Source organism: Aspergillus alliaceus (genome assembly GCF_009176365.1).
Source record: "Aspergillus alliaceus strain CBS 536.65 unplaced genomic scaffold BDW43scaffold_24, whole genome shotgun sequence".
NCBI lineage: Eukaryota > Fungi > Ascomycota > Eurotiomycetes > Eurotiales > Aspergillaceae > Aspergillus > Aspergillus alliaceus.
This window is the reverse complement of record NW_022474707.1, coordinates 329,096-339,944: the sequence shown is the minus strand read 5'-3', so window position 1 is coordinate 339,944 and position 10,849 is coordinate 329,096. Positions and strand designations below refer to the sequence as shown.

At 48.6% G+C, this 10,849-nt stretch overlaps 4 protein-coding genes across 4 annotated transcripts; 3 read left to right on the top strand and 1 right to left on the bottom strand.

Annotated features, from left to right (window-relative positions):
- Window positions 1–2,408: 2,408 nt before the first annotated feature.
- Window positions 2,409–3,792, top strand: BDW43DRAFT_94748 (putative transcription factor RfeG). Its single transcript, XM_032050756.1, has 3 exons — window positions 2,409–2,770; window positions 2,878–2,922; window positions 2,999–3,792. The coding sequence occupies exons 1-3, from the start codon at window positions 2,624–2,626 to the stop codon at window positions 3,644–3,646; spliced, it is 840 nt and encodes a 279-aa protein (XP_031899965.1). The 5' UTR covers window positions 2,409–2,623; the 3' UTR covers window positions 3,647–3,792.
- Window positions 3,793–4,780: 988 nt separating this feature from the next.
- BDW43DRAFT_94725 (uncharacterized protein) lies at window positions 4,781–6,649 on the top strand. The gene is made up of 2 exons (XM_032050755.1): window positions 4,781–5,254; window positions 5,310–6,649. Exons 1-2 carry the CDS (start codon window positions 5,039–5,041, stop codon window positions 6,471–6,473), a joined length of 1,380 nt encoding a protein of 459 aa, XP_031899964.1. The 5' UTR covers window positions 4,781–5,038; the 3' UTR covers window positions 6,474–6,649.
- Window positions 6,650–7,131: 482 nt separating this feature from the next.
- Window positions 7,132–7,427, bottom strand: BDW43DRAFT_311530 (NADH:ubiquinone oxidoreductase subunit NDUFA3; the record flags this gene model as incomplete). Its single annotated transcript, XM_032047210.1, has 2 exons — window positions 7,132–7,178; window positions 7,244–7,427. 2 exons carry the CDS (start codon window positions 7,425–7,427, stop codon window positions 7,132–7,134), a joined length of 231 nt encoding a protein of 76 aa, XP_031899963.1.
- A 346-nt stretch (window positions 7,428–7,773) lies between these two features.
- On the top strand, window positions 7,774–9,789 carry BDW43DRAFT_94657 (dolichyl-diphosphooligosaccharide-protein glycotransferase). The gene is made up of 4 exons (XM_032050752.1): window positions 7,774–7,981; window positions 8,032–8,142; window positions 8,211–8,920; window positions 8,979–9,789. Exons 1-4 carry the CDS (start codon window positions 7,840–7,842, stop codon window positions 9,402–9,404), a joined length of 1,389 nt encoding a protein of 462 aa, XP_031899962.1. The 5' UTR covers window positions 7,774–7,839; the 3' UTR covers window positions 9,405–9,789.
- Window positions 9,790–10,849: the final 1,060 nt, after the last annotated feature.

The following is a 10,849-nucleotide window of genomic DNA, read 5'->3' as shown; positions in this document are numbered from 1 at the left end:
GGACGGATATCATTCGGGCATCAACGGAAAGGATCCACCCTCTGGGACTCACCGCTGCATATAACGTCGATTCGTATCAGGGCATCAGCAGATGTAGGGAAGAGCGTAATCACCGGAAGGGCCTTATTTAACTCGCCCAGAAGACCTTCGACTAAAATAACAATAAAATAGAATAAAATAGCAATAATAAAGTAAATTCAATGAGATAGATACCGGCGGCTAACTGGCTAATAGGTGAGGCTTCAAGCCAGTCTCCACAGTCTAGTGAAGGGAGGAGGGGAGGAGAGGGGGAACTTGGGGGGATGGAAGGCTGGGCTTCCGATCAGATGGATACTCTAACCTGCAGAAGTGGTCGGTGGCGGAATTGACTAGGATAGAAAGGGAGGAGAGCGATCATGCAGCTGGCCGGAAATGGCTACTGTACTGGTCATGGTACCCGTAACCGCAGGTGTGTGTGTGTGTATAATCTTCGGTTAGTGATGGAAAGCTGGCTCATAGTTAATTGTTAATTTCGAGAAAGAAATCCATTAGTCACCCTATGTTGAACTGGAGCCAGAAGAATGGGTAGGCATCCTCCACTCCGGGTAGCGGGTCGGGCGGGCTCGAGCCTTGGATCGAGAAATGATTTTACGGCGGAGCGTTTGACAGGGCCCGTATGGAGAGACTAGTTCATAGTGTAGGATGTCTTAGTGTCAGCGGGTAATGAACGAATGACTGCCCAAAAACCCGCCACGCATTCCTACCCAACATCATTGACTATCCTCTTTCTGACTGGCTGGACAATATTTCGGCAACGAAAGTTACCCTTGACTGGTTGTTCAGGTACTGGGATGATGTGAGTGGTAATCCGTAGGTAGGAGGAGGATGTTACTCTTCGTGGTGTGTCAGTGACAATGCGCTTTGAGTGGCAAGTCACCGGAACACACCACTTGGCCTCTGGGGATGAGGACCTACAAAGTAATTTTTTTTCTGAAGGCGATGTTGCAGATGCAAAAAAGAGTTGAAAGAAAAACCGGGTAACACGCTTTGTGTAACTGAATCATAAGATGAGGATATACCTCGTTCTTCCATCGTTGATTTACTTCTGGAAGTTGTTGAGTCCACCTCAGCTCGAGAAGTACCGCCATCCTTGCGCTGGACGTACGTATTCTGCGACAGTTTCTGTGTGACTTCGAAGAATCTTACAACCGAATTGAAGTCAATGGGCGAGAGACACCGCCCCTTGTCTGTTGATTGGATTTTGACTTTTTATTTTCCTTGAAAAATAACTTTCTATTGATTTTATGTTTCTTTTTTGGGATATAGGATGTTATTGATCTCCTGTGCCTCACCTAAAAAAAAAATGAAGCAATTAGTTATTGCATGGTGGAGCGAGACAAAAAGAGAGAGACAAAAAGAGAGAGACAAAAAGAGAGAGACAAAGTGAGTGAGGCTGGCCAAGGACTGGCTGCTCATTGAAGGGAGTCTCCCATGGTTCCTTTGATGGGTCCCAAAAAAACCCCCCCGATGAAAAGGGAGAGAAGTAAACAACGCTAGAATTGTACATTTTTCTGAATAAAAATGGTTCAACAAACTATAGAGTCAGAAGGAAAAAGAAAAATAGAGAAGAAAAAAGTAAAACTTTGACTCCATACAAAAATTTTCGCCTTCTTCTCCCCAATAAACAAATAAGCAGACGGCTAGGGACAGGAAAATCATTCTAGTTCGTCCGCCTTATTCGTCCATGCAGTTCCTTCAGTGAGAGTGGAGTCCAGTCGTGGCACCAGACAGAAGGCCAGCAGCCCAAAAAACCGGCCCAACAGCCCAAATGGCCAACCGCGCGTCGTTCCCTTCAGTCCAATCCCAGGCAAACAAACCTCTTCCCTCCCCACCCTCCACTTTCGCCTTCTTATCTCCCCGTGCGCCTCTCCGTCCTCTTTTTTCTACCTTGCTTTCCTCTTTCTTCTCTTCCTTTCCCTTTTTTCCCTTTTTTCCTTTTCCCGCAAACCTAACCCCTGGCATCTCTCGCCAGTTCGAAGGAATCAAAAGTGTACAAGGAGTGCTTGGAAAAGAGAAACAAGGAAAGAGAGTCATCAACGGAGTGCCCCCACTTAGGATCGGCCCCTTTACCCCCTCACCTGAAACCCTTCTTCTCTTCGCTTGACCCGAGTGCGCTTTCATTTTATTTCTTCTATCCTCTCCTACAGTCACCATCTCGACTCTTCGGTCCTGTCGTTGCCGTCCGGATACCTAGCCAAAGGAGACCGTCTCTCACAACCATTGTGTGGACAATAACTTGCACCCGGGTTTCTTTACTTTCCTCTCACTGGTGAAATTTCTCCCAGAGAGACCAGTCTGTGGACTCGCTTGCTCTTTAAAGACATCCCTTGTTCTGCGTCGTGGGTGATTTTGTCAATCAAAAAGTTTCCGGTTAGCCATCAGCCTTGGAGTTACCTGGACACACTCTCATTTGAGTTGTACTTCTGCTGTTTCTTCTTCCAAAGCAACCATAAGAGGACATCATCTCCCCATCACTGGACCATTTCAACTTTATAACTTTTTTCCGGACTCCCTGGATTTCCTGGTGCCCATTTGGATCCCTTGGCTTATTGTACCTTAATACTGGACCTATTCCCTGGACAAAATGACTGGACGCCTTGGATATGAAGGACGCCCGGAGCGTCAGAACGAATACTTTATCCCCGGTGATGGAATCAGCCGGGAAGTGATCCAGGCAGACATATGCCGTTACCTTGGAAATGATGCGCTCGTAAGACCTGGAAACCACCAAGTGTGTCTCCCGAAATTTCCTTATAACTGCCGAGAAACGAATCGGTCCAGCAATGGCAATGAGTCTTTCATTCGTTGTAACCCCGTTACTGACTGGATGTGAAACAGGGTCGACAGGGCTTCTTTATCCGTGCTTATAGAAATCTCACTTCAGTAAGTTGGACGCGGTTGAGGTGATGTTGACGTTTGATCTTTGTATTTCGAAACTGACCGGGGCACGGTGTTTTAGGAAATGATTGCTGATCTCAAAGCTGACTCTGCTCGGTGGGAGGCAGATGTGCTCCGTCGCGCTGACCAAGGCTATCCCAGAGGTAGTTACATTCAAGACTACAGTGTGTCTCAACCGCCACCTAACATGGTTCCAGCAACCTATGCTTCTTCATCAATTCATGAAGGGCGTCAGCAGCAGGGTCCATCTCCTCCACCTACATACAGTGCACCACCTCCTCAACCATATGTGGACCCTTACACTCAGCCCCCATACGGGCAGACCCAAAGTCCCCAGTATCCAGTTTCCTCTTCATATCCTGCAAACCACTCACCCTTTGGATCTGGACAAACCTATCCACCTCCCCAGGTTCCTTACTCTGCACCAAGCCAGCCCCCGGTGTCTGCCGATATGCATCAAACATATACGTACACAACCACCGCTGGCTATGGCTACGAAAATGGAAGGAACAACCCTAGATACCCTGGGCCTGGTTATGAGACAGAATCTGACTATTCCCCCGTTACTTCCGGGATAGCTTACCCAGCTACTACTGCCCCAGACCCCCGGATAGGAGGAATGGACCCAAGATATACCCCGGAGTCGGCATACTCGGACCGCAGTAGGCCACAGCCAACAAGGGAGAGAGATCCAGCCCGCCGGCGGTAGAAGAAGAATGCTTTTCTCTTTTATTTTTCTGTGAATTCCAAGGGTGTAGCTGCAATTCCACCTTTTGTCTCGGGAAAACATCGCCTTAGGAGTATTAAAAACCTGCGCAACACCAAAGTTTCGCCCACACCTCCAGCATCTATACGGTTTGGATGCTTTCCTTTTTGCTTTTTACTTAGCCTGTGAAAAAAAGACTCAGGCCGGAGAGAAGATGATGTTCAATATGTGGAGAACCAAATTGCAGTCTATTGGGAGCCATACCTTAGGAAACCCGGATCTCGTTTGACCTGGATGCCGATCAAGATGTCCTTGCTTGATTCTTTATTGCTCAAAAAACGTCTCCGACGTTGGCTAGCTATTCTCTTTTTTTTTTTTTTTTTATTTTATCTTTTCTCTTTTCTGCTTGACCTGGCTATTGCTACCGTTAAAGAGGTCAGAAAGCATTAATAATGTGAACCTTGACTGGCTTTGGGGGCTCTCGCGTGATGGGGGAACGAAAAGGTGGATTTTTGGCTATGTTGTAATGCCCGGTGCTGGTCTTCGTGTTATTGTTACTTTGCCTCCAATCTCCACCATTGGAAAACTATTCCCATTTTTTGCGATTTTGCGGTGTACTGGATGTGGTCTTTGTTGTTTCTTGTGTGCTGCTTCTTTCTTTATTCCATCTCGAGAGGTTTTCTTTTTTCGATTGTTTCTTCCAACGTGAGGAGTGCAGGGAGCATTCGACTGATTCTGGATTCCATCAGCCTAGGAGCTTTGATGATATACAGTGATGCTGTTCATGAGCTATATGTAGATATGAGCATATATGGCGTTGTTCTTTGTCCATTCAATGGCTTTGACCCTGGAGGTGTTCCAGAACCATTCAATAACTGATGTTTGCTAGTCGGCTCAGACTATGATTATCTTCTTCCGCGTTGTTACCCAACTGCCCTTGTGGATTCCTAATCACCGCCCATGGATGCCCTTGATGGCTATAGCCATTTGGTCTCTACCCCGACCTGTGATGTATCCTGGACAATCTATGCTTTTGTGCATTTTTACCAGCAACAGTTGTGCACATGTTCCCGTACCGTGGGCCCGGCTTAAAGGAAGTAGCTGTCATGTCCATTGTTTGCAATAGTGCCTCTGCGCATGAGTCGTCTTTTGTTTACTTCTGGAGAACTCATCAACGCCATGGCGATAGGTGAGAGTATCATGAAACGCAGTAACAGAACACCTCACAGCCATGAGATTTGTTTCGTTCTCTTTCTCTCTCTCCCATCTCTATCTTCTCAGTCAGCTAATGTCCTCATCCTCTACCCTTTACCTTTCGATTTGTTCCCTTGACCTTGTAACTTGTATAGCCGTTTCCCAGTCGTGCCCTCTTCGATACCCTTCTCTGCAGCCAACATGGAGTCAAGTTTTCCACACTTCAGAGACGGTGACGTGAACATAGTCGTATATAAGGACGTTTATCGCCTACATTCCTCCACCCTCAAAGCCTGTTCGCGCGAGTTGAGAGACCTACTTTCGTCACTCAGCCCCTTTGGATTTGGTCACTACGGTTACCTGCAGCTTGAGCTGGTAGAATCAGTGTCGCATGGATATGGAGTGCTAGAGGTTCAGGCAAGTCGATAACTGGGCGATCAAGACCCCCGGCGCTAATAGCTCCATTGCTTAGGATCCGAATGACCAATACCAGAACGGTTCCATGTATATGCAACTCCAGAAACCGATAATTATGTGGCCTCCAGCAGTCCGTCTTGTTTGGGCTAACATGTTCAAGATCTTTTACGACCTTTCCCCACTGCTAGACCAAGGGGGTCTGGAGAATGTCCTAAGCCGCTGCTGGGATTTGATCGATCTGGCCGACTGCCTTAGAGCGACACGTGCGGTATTCCCCATGATCGAAACCTCTCTTCAGGATCTAGGCTCACACTTTTATGCGCTTATCGCTGACGATCCGATCAACTGGATGAAGCTAGGCACGTACATGCGATCGGCGCTTATCTTCAAGGAGGCAGCAATCCACATCATCGGGAACTGGAATGCTCTGGGGGATGATCTTGACTATTTGCCCAGTGTTGTCCATGAATTGTGTGAGAGTAGATACCGTGAGCTCGTCATATTCAAGCAAGAACTTGAAGCCCGAATGCTTCAACATTGTCCTTATCAAACACTGCGTGGCGGTCCGCACAGCGAATTCATGGTCGCTCCCTATGCGAAGGACTTGAGCATGTGGATGGCAATGACCTTCTACAGTCAGTGGTTTTGTGTCGCGATCTGCGAGAACCGCACCTACTTTGCTCGTGATGGTGGTGCCGCGTTTTACCGTAGCATCTATGCTGGAGGCGATGCTTACCTAGGTGTTGAAGAGCAGGAGACTTACAACGTCATCCACATGAATGCACGCAGGGCCAGAATACTCGAAAATAGGCTGGGCATCCTCAAAGCTGATATGAGCAGATTTGTTGCAGTTCTCCTGGTGAATGAAAGCCGCTATGATGCTGACCTTATGGGAGAACTGCCTTACCTGACCTGCTGCAAGATTGAGGACGATGAACTCCCGTGGATCACTTGGCCCGATGGTGATTGGCACGTTGATAGCGACGAGGAGCTTTTCTTATCTGATTATGAACGTATTGCAGAAAGTGATATGGATGACGTGGTCAGCGGGACGGGGTTTACTGAGACCGGGGCTGCTGACTCTGAAAATGAAAACGATGCTGACATTGAAGACGCTGAGGCTACTAATACTGAGGGCTCTGAAACCGAGGAAGAGAAAGAAGACGAGACTGCCACTCTTACAGTCGAAGAAGACGAGATGGCGATGATACCTGCATAAGACCATTACTGCTGGCTTGACGGGATCTATCAAGACTTAGCTCGGTATCTGGGCCTTCTGTACAGCAATATGTCGGCGGAGGAGTCGATTCATTAGTATCTGATCTCGCGTCACTTAATAGCGAATTCGGAGCACAGCTCAACGTAGCATTTTGGATTTGACAACCAACCGTGGCCACGAGAATGCTCGACGGCGAAATAACACAGGAGGAAGCTAGCAATATGTATTAAGACTTATTGAAGTGACTCACACCGGTCATTATGCAGTTAGTATTACAGTTACCTGTGAATAAATGCCGCGACTACTACCACAGATAGGCAGATAGGAAACAAATGGCATTATTCACCCCTCTATGATCGTTTTCCCTGTACAATACAATGTGACGCTGATCACCAAGCTAGTAAGCCGTAAGGGTATAGAGACATTTAGGGGCAATGGCAAAGGAGAGATTGAGCAATCCAGGAGCCATCCATTTTGTCCAGATATCAATCAACCCGGCACAAATCTCCTGCCCAGCCTCAGGGGATGGGCGGCGTAATCGGAGACGTCCGACAAAGAGTAGGTAGTCTTTAAATTGACTGAAATTCCCAGCTAAATACACCAAGCAAAACCAAATCTGAAAATCGACACTTGATTCCGTTCGCTATCCCTGGCGAATTTACTCGTCATCGAACCCTTGCGGGATCTGCCGGGGTCCTTGAGGAACTGCGTCAAATCAGCAAAGCGTGGCCCAGGAACGTCCGGGAAAGCAGTGAAAGTATCACACTTACTGGGATATGTTAGGGGAATGGGTTCCGGGTCAACGTCGCCGAAGGCCCGTCTGATCGGAGGCAGAGCCACCAACGAGATGGGACCCATGGCACCGATGACAAGCGAGTAGAAGATAGCAGGCTTTTCATGAGAGGCCCAGCGGAGGTACCGGAGAGGTGTCGACCAGAATTGAGGGGTAGACATTGTGAAATGAAAGGGTTAGGAAGTAGTCGGACGTCAAAAGAAACTTTTCGCAGGAACGGCCGTCGCGAGACGACTAAACGGGCGGTCCCGGCGGAAGAAAGACAAGGCTTTCAATCGAAGTAATGGGTAAACCGTGGGATTGAGCGATTCCCGGGTGTCTAAGGAAAGGCAATTGGGGTGGGTGGTGTGGTTTGACGTTGCGACGGGGTAGAGGGGAGGTTGAAAGTGACGAAAGGCCGGCAATGCATTGCACCCGTCAGTTCCAAAGCGGCGAGCAAGTCTTGGCATTCGGTCCAAACACGTCGCCCGTTTACATACTGTCAACTCCAAATATCTTCAACAACTCGGATCTGGCTCCGTATTTGTTTCTCTCCCGTCATTCTTTCCGCTCCGCTGCGCGGATCCCTATAAGATGCGGTGGTGTCTTTCTTTACTGCTATTCGGCTTCTTGGCTGTTGTACATGCGTTGAGTAGTTCGGGGAGCCGTCTACTTGTTGTTCTGGAGGATGCAGCTGAGAAGGAGGCATATTCGACATTCTGGGGAGACCTAGAAGGTAAGGCATGCTCTGCAATCTGGAAGCAATTTACGCTGATCTTCTCACAGCTCGAGGATACAACCTTGTCTTCGAATCGCCCAAGAACGACCAGCTCTCTTTGCTCGCACTCGGAGAGAGAGCTTACGACCATGTCCTTCTTCTTCCCCCTCGGTCGAAAGGTTCGCATATTACCCCATTGGTAACGCAATTTGGTACATGTTACAAGTCAATTGACTAAATGGCGCAGGCTTTGGACCTGCTTTGAGCCCCAAGAACATCATCGAATTCCTGAACAAGGACGGCAACATCCTGCTCGCCCTTTCCGGCAAGTCTACCACGCCCAGTGCAATCAGCTCGCTCCTCCTGGAACTCGATCTCCATTTGTCTACCGACCGTTCCTCCGTTGTCGTCGACCATTTCAACTATGACACTCTTTCTGCGGTTGAGAAGCACGATGTCCTGCTTCTCCAGCGGCCGGGCCAGTTGAGACCCGACACCAAGTCTTTCTTTGGCGGCGAGGGCGTTCTAGCCTTCCCAAGGGCTGCCCCTCACACTCTAGGAGACTCCAACCCACTACTCGCGCCTATCCTGCGTGCGCCGGCAACTGCTTACAGCTACAACCCCAAGGAGGATTTGGGTTCGGTTGACGATGTTTTGGCTTCTGGATCTCAGCTGGCTCTTGTTTCGGCCATGCAAGCCAGAAATTCTGCCCGCTTTACCCTTCTGGGCTCTGTTGAAAGTCTCCAGGACGCTTGGTTCTCCGCCACCGTCAAGGCCCCTGGCAACGAAAAGGAGACTGAGACGGCTAACCGTGAGTTTGCCAAACAGCTGACCGCCTGGACCTTCAAGGAGACTGGAGTCCTCAAGGTTGGCAAGATTGAGCATCATTTGGTCCAGAATGGCGAAATTGCTCCGGTGGAATTGAACCCTAAGATCTACCGTATCAAGAACGAGACAGTATGTAGCTATGGCATTTGTAAACTGACACTAGGCTTGAACTAACATGACTTTACAGGTTTTCAGCATTGAGGTCTCCGAGTACGACTATGACAAGTACGTTCCATTTGAAGTCCCCGAGAACGACGCCCTCCAGCTCGAGTTCACCATGCTCTCCCCCTTCCATCGCCTTGACCTCCAGCCTTCCCGCAAGACAGAAAACAGCACCATATACAGCACCAAGTTCACCGTTCCCGATCAACACGGAATCTTCTCCTTCCGTGTCAACTACAAGCGTCCCTTCTTCAACAACATCGAAGAGAAGCACGAGGTGACTGTCCGCCACCTCGCTCACAACGAGTATCCTCGCAGCTGGAAGATTAGCGGGGGGTGGGTCTGGATCGCTGGCCTCTGGTCTGTCATCGCTGGTTTCCTGGCGTTCGTGATAATTTGGCTTTACTCTGCGCCCAGATCTACTGCTTCTACGACTAAGAAAACGCAGTGAATAATGAATGTATTGTATCATCGATGATCACTTGAATGAATTGTCGTTACATGAGCTTTTTCCTTTTTAAGACTGTATATATTTCTCATATTTCTACACGCTGTAGAGAACTGAGATGCAACAGATTTTGTTCGTTCACATGGCCGTTGCGTTCTTTCTCAACTTTCTCTCCGGCCAAGATCGGAATATAATTTCCAGGTCATCCTTGTAGGCTCATGTCCGGACAACCAGCAATAGGAGAGCCCAAGTTGCTCTCTTCGCTAGCTGGTCAGGCGCAGAAGACGCCTGGGTAATACTTTAGCTCTTAGTTGTTTCCCTCTATAATAGGGCTAACACATGTCGCTGTCAGGTCCAATTGATATGGATCGAAGGTATACATTACCACTCCTAGAATATCAGGTGAAAATAATAGCTACCATCTTCGTCAGTCTCTACATCTTCATATATGCTGATCGACATCTGTTACTCATCCACCCACCACCTTAGTCATTCTGCCACCTCGCATAGAGCATATGATTGGCGACAATAGAGGCGGTGATGACACCATTCGCCACAGCGTACCTGAACCTCTCGCAACCCTACCTCAGTACAAAGATACATACTTATCTCATTCAATTAGGGTTGCTCATGGGGACAGCTGGTACGGCATTAGTCTTATCACTTTCCTCTTGAGGATATATTTTTCCCAACTACACAGGTAGCATACAAAATGCGTGATAGGTAGAATGCTTGCCCCAATGGGCCTCACCGTACGTAGGTCCCACTCACCAAATTTTTGAGCATTTTACGTCCCACTGTCGCTGTAGCTTCCGAATCTGGGAAAGAAAGGGCCGTTTGCGCACGCTCTTTGCAAGGTAGCGTCGAGAGGCGTCGAGAGGCGTCGAGCATTTTCCGCACGGCTCCACCGATAATGACGCAATTTTGGGCTCTGTGGCGGCCTGCGACGCCATTGGGTATGCAGAGTACTGTATACCGAGGTTTTGAGGATTTTGCTCAGGCCATTAAGACGGTGTTCAAGGTTAAGCTTCATGGATAATGACAGGGTCTAGACTCCGAGAAGAATGATTGGAACTATGGTTCCGAGGGACGAATCGTCAGAGGTTTCCGAGTATCTCCCGCGATATTTCCGATTCACTATTAGTTATCTAGGGCTCGCAGAACCTCATCGTAGCCTGCGGGAAGCGAGGTTGGTGGCAACCGGTATATCTCCGCATATGATGCTGACGATTGGGAGCGGCTTCTGTCGGCTCTTGTGACGTCTTGAACTTTGTTGGGGGCTATCTTTTCACTGCTGTTGGTTTGGAGTCGGGTCAAATGGCGTTTCGGGGTATAGGGGTTATGGCGAATGAAAGGAGCCTGGGGAAGGTATCAAGCAGGGGGAACTAAGTCAGTGAGTAACAAGTCTGATGTGGCTGAGAGGAGACGGCACTTCTCTCGTTCTATTG